This window comes from Rutilus rutilus (genome assembly GCF_951802725.1).
Source record: "Rutilus rutilus genome assembly, chromosome: 6".
NCBI classification, from domain to species: Eukaryota; Metazoa; Chordata; class Actinopteri; order Cypriniformes; family Leuciscidae; genus Rutilus; species Rutilus rutilus.
This window is the reverse complement of record NC_140214.1, coordinates 14,299,198-14,320,232: the sequence shown is the minus strand read 5'-3', so window position 1 is coordinate 14,320,232 and position 21,035 is coordinate 14,299,198. Positions and strand designations below refer to the sequence as shown.

The following is a 21,035-nucleotide window of genomic DNA, read 5'->3' as shown; positions in this document are numbered from 1 at the left end:
TTGGCCCATATTGATAGGATAGCATCTTGCAGTTGATGGAGATTTGTGGGATGCACATCCAGGGCACGAAGCTCCCGTTCCACCACATCCCAAAGATGCTCTATTGGGTTGAGATCTTGTGACACTGGGGGCCATTTTAGTACAGTGAACTCATTGTCATGTTCAAGAAACCAATTTGAAATGATTCGAGCTTTGTGACATGGTGCATTATCCTGCTGGAAGTAGCCATCAGAGGATGGGTACATGGTGGTCATAAAGGGATGGACATGGTCAGAAACAATGCTCAGGTAGGCCGTGGCATTTAAACGATGCCCAATTGGCACTAAGGGGCCTAAAGTGTGCCAAGAAAACATCCCCCACACCATTACACCACCACCACCAGCCTGCACAGTGGTAACAAGGCATGATGGATCCATGTTCTCATTCTGTTTACGCCAAATTCTGACTCTACCATCTGAATGTCTCAACAGAAATCGAGACTCATCAGACCAGGCAACATTTTTCCAGTCTTCAACTGTCCAATTTTGGTGAGCTCGTGCAAATTGTAGCCTCTTTTTCCTATTTGTAGTGGAGATGAGTGGTACCCGGTGGGGTCTTCTGCTGTTGTAGCCCATCCGCCTCAAGGTTGTGCGTGTTGTGGCTTCACAAATGCTTTGCTGCATACCTCGGTTGTAACGAGTGGTTATTTCAGTCAAAGTTGCTCTTCTATCAGCTTGAATCAGTCGGCCCATTCTCCTCTGACCTCTAGCATCAACAAGGCATTTTCGCCCACAGGACTGCCGCATACTGGATGTTTTTCCCTTTTCACACCATTCTTTGTAAACCCTAGAAATGGTTGTGCGTGAAAATCCCAGTAACTGAGCAGATTGTGAAATACTCAGACCGGCCCGTCTGGCACCAACAACCATGCCACGCTCAAAATTGCTTAAATCACCTTTCTTTCCCATTCTGACATTCAGTTTGGAGTTCAGGAGATTGTCTTGACCAGGACCACACCCCTAAATGCATTGAAGCAACTGCCATGTGATTGGTTGATTAGATAATTGCATTAATGAGAAATTGAACAGGTGTTCCTAATAATCCTTTAGGTGAGTGTAGAATCTGATGTATAGAGATTATACAATGCTGGAACAATTTAAATGGGATCAACATGCTGACCACTCATAATATGATTTTCATTATCTCATATTATTTGCAGGAGACGTCTGAATTCTGTGGTAAAAATAAATAAATAAATAATGCACCAGAGCCAATATGGACTGTCGGTTGTTGGCAGGTCTGTGCTACTTGCCATCAGAATATAGCCTGAGTTAATTTAATACCTCAATTTCCTTTTTCGGTTTTACAAACATTCATATTAGGAACAAATAAGCATGAATGGGAAGGAGCAAATTGCTACAGCTCACTAATCGCTTCTGTATAAAGGTCTCCATGACAACATGCTTTTAAATTTCAAGATTGTGTTTTGTGTTCGTACGCAGGGGTTGGTGGATTGGCCAGTGAAAATAACACTTTTACAAAACATGACACTTTTGAAGATGGGCTAAAAATGAACACAAAATAGGACAGGATGTTTTTTGCTCTGGTCACATATTAGAACACAGGATATGCCCTATTAATTGCTTTATTAAATTTGCTGCCCTTCCGTGTTGTTTTGGATTAAAAGAAGAACATGAAGTATTATCAGGATTCAAGTGAATGATTTTTCTTTTCTTTTTTTTTTACTCATGTCTGACATCAGATCTTTCTGGGCTTTTTTTTTTAAGTGTCTTGTCCAAAATAAGCTTTTCTTTAGCAGAAATTGTCACATGGTGAAGTAGTTGCTGGTAATTTAAACATCCAAATGAATAAATCATTTTCTTTAGCAGGGATCGATATTGGTTGTGTTCAGATACACTACCGTGGAAATGTTTCGTGTCAGTATTTTTTTTATTTTTTTAAAGAAAGTAATATATTTTTATTCAGCAAGGATGCCAGTGACTTTTAAAGATTTGTTCAAATGAATGATGTTCTTATCTTTTCTATTAATCAAAAAATCCTGGGGAAATAACTGTATTAATATATCCACAAAAATATGTAGCATATTTTAAATATAATAAATTTCAACATTGATGATAATAATAATAAGCCAAGTAAATCAGCAGAATTTCAGAATGATTTCTGAAGGATCATATGACACCGAAGAATAAGAATAAATTACATTTTAAAATATATTAAAACTAATATTTCATAATGTTACAGTTTTTACTGTATTTTTTGATCCAATAAATGCAGTATTGGCTTCATTCAAAAACATTAAAAAAATAAGTTTTCAACAAAATTATTATATATGGAATAATTTTTATTGTCCAGGACAATTTTGTTTTAAATAATGGTTTTGTATAGTTTTTTTTTTTTAGTCTAATAAATTTTAAATATACATTTATACATTATAAATAAACACATGTGTTCATCTACATTTGTATACCTCTATATCTACATACAGATAAAAAAATATGTATTGAATTTAAGATTCACTTAAATACATGCCGTGCTTAGTCATTTCATATGATGTGTGAAACATTTTGCTTAAATTCAGTTCAGATAAGTTGCCCTTTACGAACCTTTAACCTTTTTAAATTAAATGTATTGCTGCTATCTCCAGGAGGCACTCAGTGCTGAGAAACTGTGTTGACATCCCATGTTAACTCTACACCTTCCATCATTAGATTACAGAAACAGAGAAACCTCAGGAGGAAACAACACATAAATATCAGCAGCACCCGTGTAAAAATGTTTGCTGTTCCAGAGATGTAGCCATTCAGGTGAATTGAATCATTTCTTTGTGTATAGCAAGCTAACTGATAAAATGAACTCATTCAATGCAGTTCAATCCACTTGCATGCCCATCCCAACATTCACGACACAAATATGACCTGACAGCACGGTCCCGTGCACTCTGACTTCTTTTGTGAAGCAGAATACACACCCGCTGAGGGTTAATGCTCACTTCTGCGCTTAGTTATACCAAAAGGGAAAAGACAGAAATCTATACATATCTGCTTATAGAACTGGAAAGGAAACGGCACAGGAGGTGAAGGCAGTCAGGCAGGCTCCTGTGCCTGTCAGGAATGAATTTCAATAAAGATTCACCCCAAAGGTTCCACTATGCATTGCTATCTAATGTAAATATATATGCCGGGCCTGATATATTATCAGTACGTCTTTACCCTTCCTATGTTTCTCATTCTGAGCCACTCCAGTTGACAGTAGCCTCCTTCTGAAAACAGACTGTGTCCTGTTTCTGACCCCGTCCCTGTTTCACTGACCCTTCAGCACACTAATAGGGCTAATAGGATTACATGTGCCAGGGCTGCTATGAAAAACAGTCCTGAGCAACTATATCATCTGTGTACTGTACAACCCTTAGACACCATGTCATTTCTGTACTGTGACAGTGAATGCAGAGACAATACATTAAGCTTGCAGATATAATAAATTATGTCTATGCATCGTAGAAAAAGTGTTGTTTTAGTATCACTGAGTGACCGTTTTTATAGGTTCTAATTTCCGTTTTTACTCATTTTTATTGTTATTATTTTATTTTTAAATGTCTTCGTTTTTAATGTTTATTTCAGTTTCATTTTTATTTTATTTTAGTATGCTACATCAAGTAAACTAAACGAAAATAACATGTTGCCTTGGCAAAATGAAATAGAACTTGTTTTTTTAAATTGTTATTTCATTTCATGTTTATTTTAAAGTCCCCCTGTGGTGAAAATCAAGCTTTTAATGTAGTTTATGTCTATGTGGTCTGTCTGCATTAAATTATTACACTGTTTAAATTAATACATTTTCAGCTAACTGTGACTTTGTATAGCCTATGTACATTTCTGAAACTACCTCTGATAAGAGATCACTCTAAATTGTAATATGGACTCATGCATTTTCTGTAAAGCTGCTTTGAAATGATGTGTATTGTGAAAAGCGCTATACAAATAAACGTACATTGAATTGAAATCGTGAAATTTGTACATTTGAAATCAAGCAATAATAAAAAACAGTGGCCTACCAGTCACTGTACCATGTTGAAACATGTTGTCACTGACATGAAACTTAATAAAATTCTGTTTAGTTACCAAATGTTTCGACAATCACAATACACTTATTGTGATGCAAAAAATTTTTTTTACATCCCTCCCAAGTCCCAAACTTGGCAGCCAAGGCCGCATTGATGCACGGGCTTACCTGGGCTGAAGCCCAGGGAGGGCCTCCCAAGTTGAGGGGGCTCCCATGTTCAGGTTCATGATGAGCTGAAAAGGTCATATTGTTTTGTAACTTGTCAGGTTTTCTGTCAATCACTCTAATCGCACGTTACATGTCTGCTGATTGAGTGACCCACGTGGCTCCATAAGCCCCGTTCACACAGCCAGCGATTTTGTCGCTGTATGTCGCTAGTAGCCTATACTGTGAAGTCGCTTGTGGGCGTTGGTAGTGCTGTCGCTCTAATGTTATTGGTAGACTGCTCGTCTGGCCACATCTATACAAAACACCATCACAAGTGATACAACTAGGCTATATTATTTTAATTTGACTAGGAATTAGGCTAAAAAAAAAACCCAGTATGCTGTTGAGGGAGTGTTTTTATATTACCACACAGCAGTGGATTAAATAATTTACTAGATTAACGATCGATCAATCTACAAATTAAACTCACTCATACTGTCATAAATTACTAAAACGTCATCCGAATTTGACAAATAATAAATGTTCTTGTCCCTAATAGTCAACATAATGCAGGTGAAACTGTAAAATGAACTGCAGCAGTGCTAAACTTGCATCATAAAACTACAACACTCGAACTATACATGTATGAATTAAACTCACTGAGACTGTCGACAGTTTCTTTTCCATGCATCATTTTATTATATCCATGTATGTGGTTAGTTACAGTCAAATCATGTAAAACAGTGAAATCGCCCTCGAACTCTTCTGTTTTGCCTGCACTGCACTCGAGACGGTGACGGGAGCTGAGCTCCACTGAAAGGCTTCTTTCCTATTGGTAGTCGCTCGCGAAAATCGCTTCTCATTTGCATAAAATTGACATTTCTCAACTGTGATGTAGATTACTTAGATATTACACTTTTTTTAAAATGAGACTATAAATCGAGGGGATGGGGCCTACAAAACCTCTCAGCCCCGGGGCCTAACATTAGGTTAAGGCGGCTCTGTTGGCAGCCCTGCCTTATGATAATATTGTGGTTGTTGTGTAGTGACTGACTATTCATAGATGCCACCTACGTCACTGAATGAATAAACGAACTGCCTCACGTCATAGCCTCACGTCCAGTTTACAAAGACGCTGTAAGTGTTGGATACGAATCCGATGTTGCCCACTGCTGCCCTCTAGTGGATTAACATTGCATTGTTTGTTTCAAAGCAATAAAGGCATGTCTTCAGAGAAATACGAGTTATCAAAAGAAGGCAGTAGTCAGAGAGAAAAAAAATACTCTTCTCTAATGAGAATAAAAAAACTTTTAAATGGACATAATGGACTTTTGTCGTAACTTTAAACCATCCATAGACGAGTCAGTGTCAAACTGTTATTAGCTAGCTATTAAGCTATTATACGATTAGCTAGCTAGCTAATCGTAGCTATTATGACTTATTTCATTAGGACCTTAGTTTTCAGAGTATGCTAATTTAGTAAAACCCAGAGATCGGTTTAAAAAAAAAAAGTGATCTGAATGCACTTGAGGTTTTCTCTGGAAAATCAAACTGAGATGTCAAATATATTAGCCTACCAAAAAATTGCACCATTTTGCTAAACCCTGAACAATGCTTGTCCTGAGACTTTATATTTTATATACAATATTTTTTTATTTTAGCCGACAACATTACAAGAAAATCAACAATAATCCGTAATAATACGATAAAAAATTTGTTTTTTTTTTTTTTTTTTTTTTTTGAAGAAGAAGAAGAAGATGAAGAAAACAAAGACTTCAATATCAATAAACTTTTAATAAATAGTTTCTCATTAGTTCCTAATATTTACAGCCGGTTCACCATTCACATATACTGTTTCTATTCTTTTAGAGCACATTTTAGGCACAAATTAATTGGCTTTTTTTCTGAGGCAAACACCAGATTTCTTTGCATGTTAGTGGCTAGTGGAAAGGAGTTATTATGCAGGAACAGAAAAAAGGTGAGAATATGACAAAGAATACCATTTAAGTTTGGTCATACAGCTCAATGCAAAATGATGGAAAACTCCTTTAAATAACATTTACATGGTTTTCAATGCTGTAAGAGAACACAAATGGTCCAAAAGTTAGCTAAAAACAAGTTACAATGCCTAAGCCTGTGGAACATACGTGGATTTGTCTTGGAAATAATTTTTTTATAGTAACATAAAAATAAGAAAACCATACAAATACCAGATAATGAAACGCACAAATTAATAAAAATGCACAAAGACAGAAAAAAAGTGGCACCTAAAACCAAACAAAACCCAGAGATCGGTTTTAAAAAAGTGATCTGAATGCACTTGAGGTTTTCTCTGGAAAATCAAACGTTAATGCTGAGATCTGATAAAAGTATTCAGAGTTTCTCACCAAAAAAAACAAAAACAAAAAAACACCCACAGCAAATGGAAATCTGCCACAAAATTTGGGGTCTAAAATTACAATGGCGTGCCCAGAAAAGCTTAGCTCTAATAGAAACACCACGTTAAGAGTATAGTATTATACCACAGAACTTTGTAACCTTGTACACCCTACAGTAGCAGCATGTGTGATATTAGATTCACTGGATCTAGCGATGATCATCCAATCACATTTAAGCTATTCCACCCACATCAGTGCTTGCGATAATATGAAAACTAGGTATGCGGTCAGTAAGCTTGTAACCCTGCTAGCCTGTTGTAATATGGCAGTGCTGACGTTCACAGGGAGTTCTGGTGGCGAAGCAGACGATAAACCAAAATCAAATATGCGCAGGCTCCGACAGGAGCGATACGTTTGACCCTTCTCAGAGCGTAGTCTTCATCTGGGTTTGGTAATTGTGATGAAAAGTCACTTAAAGGCAACTTTTACTCCCTCTGCAGGAATTCTGACACACCTCTTGTGAGGAAGGGAGAGGAAGTACAAACTATTTCATCTGATGTACAAGAACAGAACGTACAGTTTGAAGGAGCATGATACAACAGCAATGACTGTGTGAAATGACGCTGATGACCTTCTTTCTGACATTTCTTGGTTACATTTCCTTGAGGGTTCGGAAAGACGACACACTCTTCCCTAGAAGCGTCTTTTAATCTGTTAAGTACAAAACCAAGAAGAACCAGTAGAAAGCAGCACATCAAAAGTTAGCCTGTAACGTCACGATAGACACGTTCCCTATTGTTACGGTTACCAGGTCTTTGGACGAGGAACATTTATACAATTGAAACTCTGAAAGAGAGGGGAAAAAAAACACACAAAAAATATGTAACAATAAAAACGAGGAAAACCTTCACCAAGTCCAAATCAGCACACAACTGTCAGCTTGCATTTCCCTCCAGCCAAAATGTCCTTTGCTCCACTTCCTGTTCCTCAAGGCCAAGGTCAGCTCCCAGTTGGCCCAGTTACGCACTTGTAATTTGTGCGCCAGTTCCCACAGCTCATTCTGCCTCCGAGCTGGAGGGGAACAAGAGAGGGCGGTGATGTCATCTTCTGTAAAAAGGTGCACTGCTCATGTGCGCCTGGGCAGGTTGGGGTGGCGATTGTGAGGGGGTTTGGGGTCCGTGCCCGCCCCCCTCGTCAGTGGGGTTATACGCTGCTGTCCTCCAGTAGAGGCTCCTTGCCCTCGCAGGGTCCGCCCTGCGAGCTGTGTAAGTGGCTCTGCGAGCCATTGTTGTGCTTCTTGTAGCTGCTGGGCCGCATGTTGGGGCCATTGTGCTCTGGGATGAAGAGAGCAACCAGAAGGGACAGCAAAACCGAGCATGCTCCGAACAGGAAAGGAGGGCCTGGGATGATGGCACTCTGAAGGGGCATGATACACAGAGATTTGTGGGTCCATGCATGTTATGAAATAGAGAGAGATTTCTTATGTCTTATCACCACTCACCTCATCTGTGGGGTTGGCCATGTTGGGTTTGGCACCCTTCTCAGGGCTCTCTGCAGGGTCCATTTCACTGAGCTCCACGTGAAACAGGTAAAAGACGAAGCCGTAGAGCGCAGGACCCAGACCGTTACATAGTCCTCGAATTCCTGTGATCATCCCCTGCACCACACCTGACAGAGACAAAGAGACATACTGAATGAGACTGTATTTTCCCAATCACATGTTGGGAGAAAACCCCCCAAAAACAAACAGGTTACTATATAATATTGTAATAATACACTACCATTCAAAAGATTGTTTTTTAAAAAGAAATGAATACTTTTATTCAGCAAGGACACATTAAAATGATCAAAACTGACAGTAAAGACAAAAAAAAATGTAATAAATAAATGTTGTTCTTTTGAACTTTTTATTCATCAAAGAATCCTGAAAAAAAAAGCATAAATTAAAAATATTTAAATAAAAATAATTTCAGTATGTAGTATGAATGTAGTTTTGATCAAATAAATGCAGTCTTGAGCATAAGAGACTTCTTTCATAAATATTAAATAAATCTTACCGACCCCAAACATTTGAGCAGTTGTTTATGTATTTAAAATATTTTGTATTATTTTTAGTAGTGTATTATTTTACATTTATTTAAACAAAATAATATGTAATACAATATAACATAATATAATAATTTAATATACAATAATTCTTCCCTATCGGCCATAACATGAAAATAATTAATGAGCTAATTAATATCGACCAAAATTCAGTTCATCCCTAAATCAAAAATGTAATAAGGTCAGACAGTCATTATCGGGTTAAAATAAATTGAAGGGGTTTGTTCTGCACTGGCCGATTATATATTATCCTGTTTTTTACAAGCTACCAAATACATAAATAGGCATGAAAAATCAACCAGTTAATATGATTTTTTTTATGGAAGAAGAGACTAAATTGTGATACAGAAACATTAAACTAGCACATCTTTGTTTTTGACCGGAGAAAGCAGTGAATGACCCATCAGAATGAAATACTCCATGAAATAACAATAAACAGTGACTTATAATTATTCTGTGGCTAAACTAAATGTTCTGTGTATGGCTGCACGTGTCTCACCTTGTTGGTCAGGGTCTGCGTTGCGGGACACTATGGCACTGATCGCCGGGAAGGTGATGCTGGACATGGCAGCAACAGCTCCAGCGGCCCACATCATCCTTAAGGGAAAAATAAACCATCAGACTCTCACACACACAGACTCTCAATCGGTTTCAGTTCACGTGCATGTGGAACTAGATTCAGGAGCATGCACTGATCCAAAACACACACTGCAGAGGTCATGTTTGTTTGAGTTCTAGCCAAAAGACACAGAAAGATAACTTGATGACTTGTAATGTCACATAAGCAGGACATGCCATCTTGAATGAAATCCATTGATTTTCTTCATCCATTTATCAACAACAACAAAAAATGTTTCATAACAGTAACTAGCTGTGAAATATATTGGTAAAGTGCTTTAAATATAGCTTATGAAACACTATAATAATTGATTTTAAGTAAAAAGTCCAATTACAAACTGTGACTTGAAATGTACCATGTCTAAGTAAGAGTTTGCTGCCCTCTAGTGGGTTACTTTCTAGATGTTCAACTCACCAGGGCTGGGAGCCAAAGCCATACCAGGCCAGCTGTAGGATCTGAAAGCCAAGGCCTAACAAGATAGTGTTCTTATTCCCTATGGAACGCATCAGGATTCCCAGGACAACCGTCTGCACAGAGACATAAATCATTACTTTGCAAATCTTCACTGGCTTCCCTTTACAATCTAGCACCCTAATGTAGGGGTGGGTGACTTAATAGTAGACATGATTAACCAGTAGAAATTTGTCAACCGGTAGAGATTTTGGACCATCGCCTCTATTGCGGCTATGCTCACGTGACGTTGCTGTGCTGCATGGTGACGAAAGCTTATAGCTTCCATGCATTAAGCATTGCGGTTAAAAAAAAGTGATTTTAAATCATTAAAACGCAATAAGCAGCAAAAGGGAACTCATTTCGCTAAATGTGCATGCTATCTGAGAGACGCGCACATGAAGCCGCTGCTCATAATGCGCGTGAGCATACTTATGTCTCAAAATGTCAGTTTTTGCAAGTATCCGCGTAAACATTCATTTATGTCTTAAGTGAACGTAAACAGTTGAGAAAGAAAACGCATGTGTAACAGTATATTGGAGCCGTGCATTCGGTCTTAAAGTGACAGCAGCTTAATCAACATGCTGCCGTCTGTGTCATTAATGTTAGAGAAAATCTCTCAAAGCTCTTGACTGAATCACTTTTGTCACACTTTAATAAGTATATAAATGTATATTTAATTTACACACTGAGGATATGCAGAGTTTTTTATACATTTGATTACTTTATACAATTTATGTAGGCTAGTATTTTTTTGTGATATTGAAATTGGTGACAAGAATTCATTTCAATGGTCTCAAATTTTGATGATATAAAAACCAAAGCAAAAACAACTTTTTATGCGATGTATATTTTGTGCAATATTTTTGAGTAATTTTCCTCAATGATTTGGATTGTGGTCGTATCGCACACCCCGAGCCTGATGCACCCGCACAGTGAGCCGATTAGTATGAATGAACACACGCTGTGCTGCTCAGAGTCAGGCGCTACAAACTCACAATGGAAGGGGTGGAAAAAAAATCCTGGAAACCAACCTGAGCCAAGATGGACAGGATTCCCACCACAGCAATAAAGGCAGCAACTGTTTCTGATGTAAATCCAATGACCTGGGAATTCAAAATTGGCAGTTTAAGAGCATATTTCAATTAAGAATTTAATCATTCAATTCCAGAGCGTTTTTAGTTAGCGGCCGACAGACCAGTGAATCTAATCGCCTCAAACAGCGTTATTTCAGTATTATTTAGATACTGTTATAGTTATTAATAATTTTAATTAGCTTTCATTCTTATATTTTTACCAAAAGTTTTAATTTTTGCTAAATTTTAATTTTGTTATGCTTTTGGTTTTATTTTATTAAGTTAGCAATTTTAGTACTTTAACTAAAACATTTCAGTAAGTTGAAAATTTGGCATTTCTATTTTTGTTTACATTTTTCATCTCATTTTTTTTAAATAATATTAGTTACGATAACAACACTGGTGTGAAATAACCTTTTGATTTTATTAATATAAAACCAATTAACATCAACAGCATACAGTGTCGTTCATGCTGTTTCCTTATTTAGACCTGCGTAATTTCCAGTAATTGTCAAACTGACAGTAGAAGAAAAGAAAGTGTTACATAATGATGTTTCTAAGCATTGTGTACATGCATACACAAAACCAAACAAATCTCTGTTTTGAAATATGGGAAAAATGCCTTCCGCAAAACGGATGCCACTTAACTACTGCAGAAGCTGAGTGAGTTAAACATCACATGACTATCTCAAGTTATTTCTAACTGTTTACTTGAAGGGTGAGGGAGCCTAGGTGAGGTGTGACTCATTTTTGGGGTATTTGCTTAAGCAACAACAAGGTTTGAGTGTTTGCATGATTGCCAAAGCATAGTCATGCAGTAGTAGCAACCTCAGAGATCCACCATGCCACTAAATAAAAAGGAGTTTCAGTTGTGTGTTTTTGTGTCATCGATATAAAGGTGTGCACTGTACCTGTCTGAGATACAGGAAGAAACTGGAATACTGTCCAGCCTCAGGCAGGTAGGACAGGAAGACTGTGATGCAGATCAGGAGAACCGTGGAGTCCTGGCCCACCTTACGCAAGGACTGTGAACAAAAGAGTCCCAGAGAGAGAGCATGAGAAAGAGGGAGGAAGACACTGAGAGAGAATGAGTGGGCAGGAGCACAGCAGCATGATTCATTTAATAAGTGACAGACGACATCTTCGCCATTCTTCTTCAAATGCCTGCTCATGGTTTTTTTTTCTCCTCAAAATGGAATTCACAATGGTACTGATTTGAGGCAACAAGGCAAACAGAGTAGGAACATGCAAAACGAATTTTTTTCGACATTTAAAATATAAAATATGTTATAATAGTAACAATAATAATAAAAGTAATATAAATGTAACATATATATATATATATATATATATATATATATATATATACACACTATGATTTAAACATTTGTGGTCGTTTTTTAAAGATTTTTTTTTTATGTTTTTAAATTAAGTCTTATGCTCACCAAGGCTCCATTTATTTGATCAAAAATACAGTAAAAGAGTAATATTGCAAAATTATTACAATGTTAAAATAACAGTTTTCTATTTTTAATATATTTATATATTAATAAATTTTATTCCTGTGATGGTAAAGCTGAATTTTCAGCACCACTACTTGCCGGCTTACTTGTCTTCAGTGTCACATGATACTTCAGAAATCATTTTAATATGATGATTTGGTGCTCAAGAAACATTTCTCACTATCATCACAGTTGAAAACAGTGGTACTGCTTACTATATTTGTGGAAACCATGATCATTATTTTTAGGATTCTTTGATGAATAAAATGTTCAAAAGAACAGCATTTATTTGAAATAGAAATCTTTTGTAACATTAGAAATGACTTTGTCACGTTTTTGATACATTTAATGCATAGTTTTTTTAAAGTTTTCATTTTTTTTTTTTAAATATTACTGACCACAAACTTTTGAATAGCAGTGTATATGTATTAAATAATTTATTAAAGCAACACGACAAAAAAATGAAACAACTAAAATTAAAACTAATTGATAAGTCAGCTATCTGACCAATTATCTCAACCCTAAAATTAGACCATCAATCAGGTACCAACAACCTTATCATGTGACAGACAAGGGTCATTGCATCCCCATGACTGTACTTGCATAGACATCAGTGACTCACTGCAAAGGGGTCTGCCTGCTCCCAGGAGATGGGGGCTCCCCAGGAGGCCGGTCTCATCTTCTCAGGCAGGGACTCGGGAACCGCTACCAGGATAAAACAGATGTCTAGCAGGGCAATGGCCGTGGCAAGGATCACCACCAATGTATCTCCATACGCCACTGACAGGTACGCACCGATCGCTGGGCTTGTCACCAGACTGGCTGCAAAAGTGGCCGACACCTGTGGGAAAAATAAATATTAAAATCAGTCAGCTGTGTTGCCCACAAGGAAAATGTTGCGTTGATGCAATTAACACCTTCATATAATTGCAGGGCCAAAAAGGAAACCACAGACGGCTGTCAAAATAACAGGAAACCAATATCCGGCGTTGCTTTTGCACATTCAGTTGCTGTGAAGTTGGTTACAGCACAAGATAAAAAAATCATGAGTCATGTTCGCCTGCTCACCAGGCCGTATGCTGTGCTCCTTTCATGTTCCTGGGTGATATCAGCCACATATGCAAAGATCACAGAGAAAGTGACCGCAAACACACCAGACATGGAGATCACCGCAAAGTACCACCTGTAGGATCAGACAACGAGAATGAGAAGAATAACAGAAAAAAATATCTGATTAATTCTAAAATAAAACATTTAGACAGTTTGAAATGTTTAAAATAAAAAATTAAACTAGGATGATAATATGAACAAATCATATTGTTTGTCAATCAATCAATAAATCAATGACTGTGACACTGTAGGGTTAAGCTAACAACAGTGTTCTTGTTAACGAAAACTGAAAATATTAAAAATCATTTCCATTAATTTAAATAAACCTGAAATAAAATAAAATATAAAGATTAGATGAAAAACTTAGAAACTAACTGAAATAAGCTGAAGTACTAAAATTTACTAAAATAAAAAATAGAATACTTTCTTATATATATATATATATATATTTAAAAAAAGAAACTAAATATTGCATAAAAATAGTCTATTAAAAAGGGCAAAAATTTTATTCAGTAGAATCATGACGTACAATTTTACGTCTCAAAATGTTCCAAAAAATTTATAAAATAAAAATAAATGTGTATATATATATACATGGCAAGGATCATGTATATATACACACACACACACACACACACACACACAGACACACAGACACACAGACACATTTAAATAATATATTGTTCGTCTCAGTAGGCAACTGTTTCATGCAATAGGCTTACCATGGGCTGATCTTCATGAGAGGGATGGGAGCACAGGTGAAGAACACAGTGAGCAGCAGGAAGGACTTCCGGCCCCACACATCTGACAGAGCACCGATTAATGGAGCACTCAGGAAAGACAGCAGGCCCTGAGTGAATACAAAAGCACATGATTTCCTTAAACGGCACATTTAATCTGAAAGTTTCAAAAAACAACTGCAACCAGAGCCTGACCGGATCTGACAAACTGTTTGGATCTTAAAATTTCACAGTAACATCCGGGTCCGGCTGGATTGCAGAATCTTGTTTATCGGTGAGGTTGAAAATGGAAAATTCTGTACCCACTTCACCACATTCAAGGGCATCACCGTATGACCAGGGTTTATCATAAATAAACATGGCAACGTAAGAGTAGCTAGCTCTAATCATGACTTTTATCTCTTGTCACATCAGAAAGGGAGAAGTGGAAAAGCATGAGTAAACGTGAATGGCTGGAATCAATGTCCTACCTTGACACCATGAATAAGTCCATTCATCAGGAATGTGTGCTGAGGGAATGTCTGATGTAACACCTGAAACAAAAAAACAGATCGACCATAAAATGTATGCTGTACATATATACAGATAATCTGTTGGGTACAGAATAACTAGGTTAATGATTCACTAGATTTACTCCATGGCAGAGCTCCTCAAAGAAGTACTTCTACTGGCCGACACTTGGCAATAAGGATTGGGTGGTACATCAAATATATTTGCACTGATTTCATCGCATTCTAAAAGTAAGCAACATCAAATGAACATCACAATTTTTTTAATGCACTTTTAGACTCATTTCAAGATTCTTCCATCTCTTGTGAGTATAAGAGATAAAGATGTGTTAAAAGTCTCTTATTTAAACTTCATAGAAACCTATACATAGGAGCCTGATAAAAATGTTAATATTAAACAAAAACTTTAGATAGACTTGGAGGCTTTTGCATCTGAAGTCTTCATATATATATATATATAATCCATTATACAGTCCATTCCCACATTAACTAGTGTCATTTGTTTTTGCTGGTTTACTTTTTAGAGGTTACAAAATAAACCACCATGGGTACAAAACATGTTGTTTTGAACGTTCAAAGAACTGACCAACCCATAACAAGGCAAGTACAAGGCAAGGCTGTAAGCAAACACAAATGTTACTTGATCATTCTGAGATCTGATCTGCTTTCTATTTAAGGCTGAGCATAAGATCAGTCATTGCCGTTGAAGGCAGGTGCATACCTCTAACTGGAGCAATGATTCCCACGGCTTGATTAATCATTAAACACACTGTATCCAAGTGTCAATGTTTAACATAAGTGTACAAAAGAGATCTGTTCTCTTATGACTGGGAAACAAATCAATTAACCTGTATACAAATTCAAAGAAAGTCTTCAGTTTCCAAGAGGTCAACATTAGATATAGGACTGAAGTCCAAGAGGGCATATGCCTTACTTATACAGTGGCATGTTCAATTCTGATAGGCTAAAAACTAATTTTTTGCTAAACATTTATTAATTTTCTATAACTGCACAGCTAGTCCTCTAATCACTAAATTCAGGCTATGCCCCACTCTAAACATTAGAATGAATGTTGTGAACAGAATGTTCCTACGCTCTGTTGAGAGATGAAAACAAAGCATGCGAACACATTTCACCTGCTGTGTTAATTTGAACACTCAGCTGAGCACTCAGATTTTAGGACGCACTGAAGCAGAGCTCGATCGCACGATCTGAAAGAGCAAAACTGTGCCACTAGCTGAGACGATAAGTCTTGTCAGTGCAGCGTTCATCTGGAAGGGTTTGTTAGGCTCATTAGTGCTTCAGTGTCAGCGGCTGCTAATCAAATAAAAGCCCAGAGCAAAGAGCACTGAGGCGACTCTCTGGCTCAACAGCACCAACTAAATGCAAATCCTCCTCCCACATTGGGAAATAAGGAAAATTAATAAGCAATTTATCCGGGACTATTTAAATTTCAGCCACTACCAAAAGTCAATAATATAGCCTCAAAAACTGACCACTAGAGAAAATACTTCTTTTACATTATTACAACCAATAAGAAAATGTCCACATTTACATATAATTATACATTTTAATAGGCACAAAATTTTGTTTTAAATATTTCAACATCCTAAAACATTATTTCCAAGTTTAATTAAACACACACAAAAAAATATAGGTTTCAATTTTGTCTTTTTAAGCTGTGGCCGATGATCGATATCAAGGCTCATACAATAAATCTATATTGGGTCACACTTTAGATTAGGGTCCAATTCTCACTATTAACTAACTACTAACTACAACTTTTGCCTCAAACTCCTAATTACTGCTTATCAATAGTAAGGTATTGGGTAGGATTAAGAGATGTAGATTATGGCCATGCAGAATAAGGCATTAATATGTGCTTTATAATTACTAATAAACAGCCAATATCCTAGTAATATGCATGCATATAAGCATATAGACCCTAAACTAAAGTGTTACCATATATTGTGTTGACACTGATCAACAGTGTGAAATCAGACATCAAAGAAATGTACACTAGAAATGACGCATAACTGTTTAGTACTTTAATAATGTGCCACAGAAGTTACGGATACCATTTAAAAAAAAGTTAGTTAATTCAATATTTTTAGGTAATTATTATTCTTTCATTGATCAATAAAGAGTACGGTTGTGTTCACAGCTCTGTTTTCTGTTCTACCATTTTAAATTTTACAATGTTTAAATTCATTCTGCAGAACCGACTGATGCCAATGCCAATATTTGCAGATACTGATATGGTAACAGAAGTACTGTACAGTACATCCCTAGAAACAAAGTAAACAAAGCTGGAAATATCTGATACCGGAATTTAATAGCAGTAAGATTGAATGGGTCAAAGTATCGTTCAAAAATTTTGGGTCAGTAAAGATTAAATACTCTTATTCAGCTAGACTGCACTGCATTGATCAAAAGTGAGTAAAGACATTTATTATGTTACAAAAGATTTGCATTTCAAATAAATGCTGTTTTACTGCATTTTATTCAAATAAAAGTGGCTTTGGTAAGCATAAGAGACTTCTTTCATAAACATTTAAAAAAAAAAACTTAGAGCCCAAACTTTTGAACAGACGTGTATATATGACCAAATATACATATAAATAAATATAATGTACTGAGCTTGGCCTAAGTGGACCATATATCACTCTAAGGGGCTCTGACCTGCAGAAAGAGTTGAACCCAAAGCTGCTTTCAACTCATGCATTATTCATCAAAAGGAAACAGCAATTCCACTTTGCATGGCGTGTAAATTTAAGGAAACAGTTACAGTGAGAGCCATGGATCATGTAGCATGCTGTGACTGTACTGGATACAGTGTCAACAACAGTATCATGCTGGCCGGCTTAAAAACAACTGGCACTACGTTACAAAGTAAATCACAGGTTCGGCTTCATTTATAACCATTGTGGCCTGACAAACCCTCCAGTTAGCCTTCAGAATAAAAAGGTAATTTTTAGCATGACACTGTTTGATGTTGTTTTAATATCGCTTGGTCAATTATACTCAGCCAACACAATGCATCCCTCATCAACTAAAAGAGCATCATTCTGCCCTCTTCATTTGATCAGGATTCATTTATTCATAAATTTGTACGAGGCTTCTCGGATCTGGGCGATGGGAAATGTCAGTCCTTGTTATGGATACAAAAGGAAGGGAGAATGAATGCAAACATTCATGGCTCGTAATTCGCTCTGATCTGAAACTGTGAATGAGGGAGATGAAGCAAAACTGGTTTACCGTAAGCATGGGAGTGGTGAGCAGTCCCCAGGCGAAGAACTCCAGGAAAATAACCACCACTGCATGGTAGACACTGGGCTCTCCAAACCCCTGTGGCTAAACAAGGAGGAGTTAGTGTTACTACAAACAAACAAAATACAGGAAGTAACATGGATAAAGAAGCAATAAGGAGAACTGGGTTGGACAATGAGAGAAAACATGATACATATTACAGACCATAAGACATTTTTTTCATAACATACCATTAAATAAACAACATCATAGTGTGCAATAACAGGGTCCAACTTGCACACAATGACTTATTACTTCACATTTATTTGCTCTTTATCTGGTGTACTGCAAAAGCTTTCACTTTAACAAATATTAGACGGATGCCTGGCCCTAAATCAACCCCTAAACAGCCAAATCCTTATTGAAATTGCACAATTGAAAATCGGAAGTCACTTAATGGTCCGTAAGAAAGCCCGCACTAAATATGTTTAACAGCCTGCAGATTGAACACAATGCTACGGATCATTAGAAAGGGGGGAGAGAAAGAGTCATGGCCTGTGCCCAAGCAGTTAACAGTGCAAACAAAGCCTGAAAGGACTACACAGGTTAACAGACATTTGACACAATGTCAACATACACATCTCTCTTTGTACAGTCTGTAACGTATTCATAAAAGCTCTTATTACATTTGAGACGAGCAAGATATAAATAGTGATATTGAGGAGCTGCTGTTGATTCATAAAGCTATAGTGTTAAACCTTTTTCAATCGATTTCCAGGAGTCCCAAGCTAATCACTTGTACAATAAGTCAATGATTAGAAACCTCTGGTAATGTACAACCTGTTTATGGCACAGTGTAAAACCCTCTTACACTACATGAAAACACGACGCGTTTTTAAATTACAGAGGAGAGGTCAAAGTAAAAATATTTACTTTCAGAGCAAGCATATAATTTAGCCGGGTACAAATGGACCATTCATTTGCACTTAAATATTAGACCAGAGTTTCGCAAACATGAGTTGATTAAATGCTAATCATTAATTAAACCTAACATTAAAATAAACAAATGGGGCAGCCTACTTACTAAAAAGTGATATCTCTTATCAAATTGTGATTATAAAATCAAAGGCTGTGGTTTATAGAAGTATAGTTTGTTGCATTTGGGAACGTAATGTCAGGAGTTTCGTTTTATTTACATTCATGTTTGTGGACAGAAGTTTACAACACATTGATGTCAACTTACTCATTGGCCTTATTGTCTTTTTTAATCAATTTTTGAGTATAAGGACTTTGAAGAAATCGTCTTGACAGGTGTTTCCTAAAAGGACAATGATGGCATAGACAACAGATAAATTATACCATGGGTGAATACATAGGCTACTACTTGATTCATGAAGTCAAAATTTGACAGCCCATTAGGAGCTGTTTTGACATTTAAGGGCGAATCGACTATTTTCTAAAGTTCACAACCAAAAACACGTCATTCTTATAAAGAACACGTCAGGTGCACATGTCATAAAAAGGATATTCATTTCTATCCTGACGGGACACCCAATTCTGTCAATGACGCTCACCATAAAGACTATTTACTTATTTTACTTCATTGTCCTATTTTCAAGGTTTCGGTTTCATATACAGGTTTTGAACATAAGATAACTCACTCGATGTCAAAACGTCATGGCTTGCTTTCTCGCCAGCTGGCTTGTTGTTTTCACTGTTGGCTGTCTAATGAAACTATTGTCTCTCAAATATTACTGTTCATTTCTCCTTTAAGTACAGATATAACAGTTACTAGTTTGCATCACGAAACAGATGAAATCACCAGAAAGTGTCTGCCAGGTTGCCAATCGAAATGACACTCAGTGTAGAGTTGTTACAGCTCATACTGTAAAAAAACACTGGTTTAGCTTGCTAGCCCTGACTAGCATATGGCTAACTGCCACAAAGAAATGTTTTACTCACAGTGCCTCCATCTTTAATGATGATTTTCTTAGCTAGAAGAATGCTGCGGTTCAGCCGCTTTTTCTTCTTTTTCTCTCCAGTCATCGTTAACTTATATCCATTCTTGTTTGTGGGAGATGGACCTGCGAGGTGTGGCTAAATATAACAGTTTACCGTTAGCATCCACGCTAAGATACGCGACTTCCTGTCCTCAGCTCTCGCTCTCGGGAGTTCCGCCCATATTTTTCAACGCAGGTTTCTGATTGGTCAATTTTACACGGGAGTGGTTTTCTTCGCGATTTCATTGGCCGAGTACATCGTCCGTGTGCGAGTGAACCCAAAACAATGAGGAATCCCTGTCTTGTAAACTGCTGACTGTTGTGTTGTTTGTATTGTGTTACTTACCTCATGAGCAGAAGCGGTTTTGTCAGGCAAAAAACTCTGGGAATAATTTTTTGCTGGAACTTTATATTGGATTTATAAAATAACAACGGCAAAACAATTTGTTATAAATTTCCATAATATAATAAAACCGATTACAGTCAAGATTTACAGACTTCTTGAAGAACATTTATTCTAGTTTACAATATGCAACATTCACTTACTTTAACACACCTGTTGTAACCATTTCTCCTCACCAGAGCAGAATATATCCATACTGTCCTAACAACGGTACAAAACAGCTGCATTTATGATACTACCATTTTTCTCACAGATATCTTAAATTTATTTATTTTTTTTAAAATTGTAAATTGACTGCTGATACAACCTCTTTAAACCTGACATTGATAACTGCATTTTTCTCTCCTTTTTTTAATGCCACATCAGCTTCTTTGGCTGTCCATAGTGAGAGGCAGGTTTAGTTATTTTAAAATAAAACTAAACAAATGTTTAAGATTAATTTGTCCTAAAAACCTTAAGACTACATTTGGATTTCTTGGAATTCTTTTCAAAAGTATCAACAGAGTAAAACAAGTTCCTCAAAGGGGTTGATGTATTACAGTCCAACAAAATGTTTAAATGGACAGTGGATTCTGACAAGATGAACACTTTGGTGAATTTTCTTATTTGTGAATCTTGAGTGTGCTATCCGGCATAGTGTGTAAATGACTTGATCCCAGTGATTATTAAAAGGGAATATATGTTTTG

At 36.7% G+C, this 21,035-nt stretch overlaps 1 protein-coding gene across 2 annotated transcripts; it reads right to left on the bottom strand.

Moving 5' to 3' along the window:
- Positions 1-5,954: 5,954 nt before the first annotated feature.
- Positions 5,955-20,108, bottom strand: mfsd14a2 (major facilitator superfamily domain containing 14A2). Of its 2 annotated transcripts, none has more exons than XM_084412578.1 (12): positions 19,908-20,108; positions 17,955-18,044; positions 14,658-14,720; positions 14,170-14,297; positions 13,406-13,520; positions 12,960-13,178; positions 11,747-11,860; positions 10,794-10,865; positions 9,724-9,836; positions 9,190-9,287; positions 8,086-8,252; positions 5,955-8,000 (listed from the first exon to the last, which is right to left on the bottom strand). In XM_084412578.1, the coding sequence occupies exons 1-12, from the start codon at positions 19,989-19,991 to the stop codon at positions 7,788-7,790; spliced, it is 1,476 nt and encodes a 491-aa protein (XP_084268704.1). In that variant the 5' UTR covers positions 19,992-20,108; the 3' UTR covers positions 5,955-7,787. The 2 variants fall into 2 exon arrangements, with proteins under 2 accessions (XP_084268704.1, XP_084268703.1); XM_084412577.1 differs by having other exon boundaries at positions 17,955-18,050; positions 19,908-20,107.
- Positions 20,109-21,035: the final 927 nt, after the last annotated feature.

Excerpts from the sequence above, each read along its gene's own strand:
- mfsd14a2 (XM_084412577.1), bottom strand. The coding sequence starts at position 19,991 with ATGACTGGAGAGAAAAAGAAGAAAAAGCGGCTGAACCGCAGCATTCTT. Across the intron at positions 18,051-19,907 it reads TCATTAAAGATGGAGGCACT|CCACAGGGGTTTGGAGAGCC; the intron begins GTGAGTAAAACA and ends CTCCTTGTTTAG. Across the intron at positions 14,298-14,657 it reads GACTTATTCATGGTGTCAAG|GGCCTGCTGTCTTTCCTGAG; the intron begins GTAGGACATTGA and ends GTATTCACTCAG.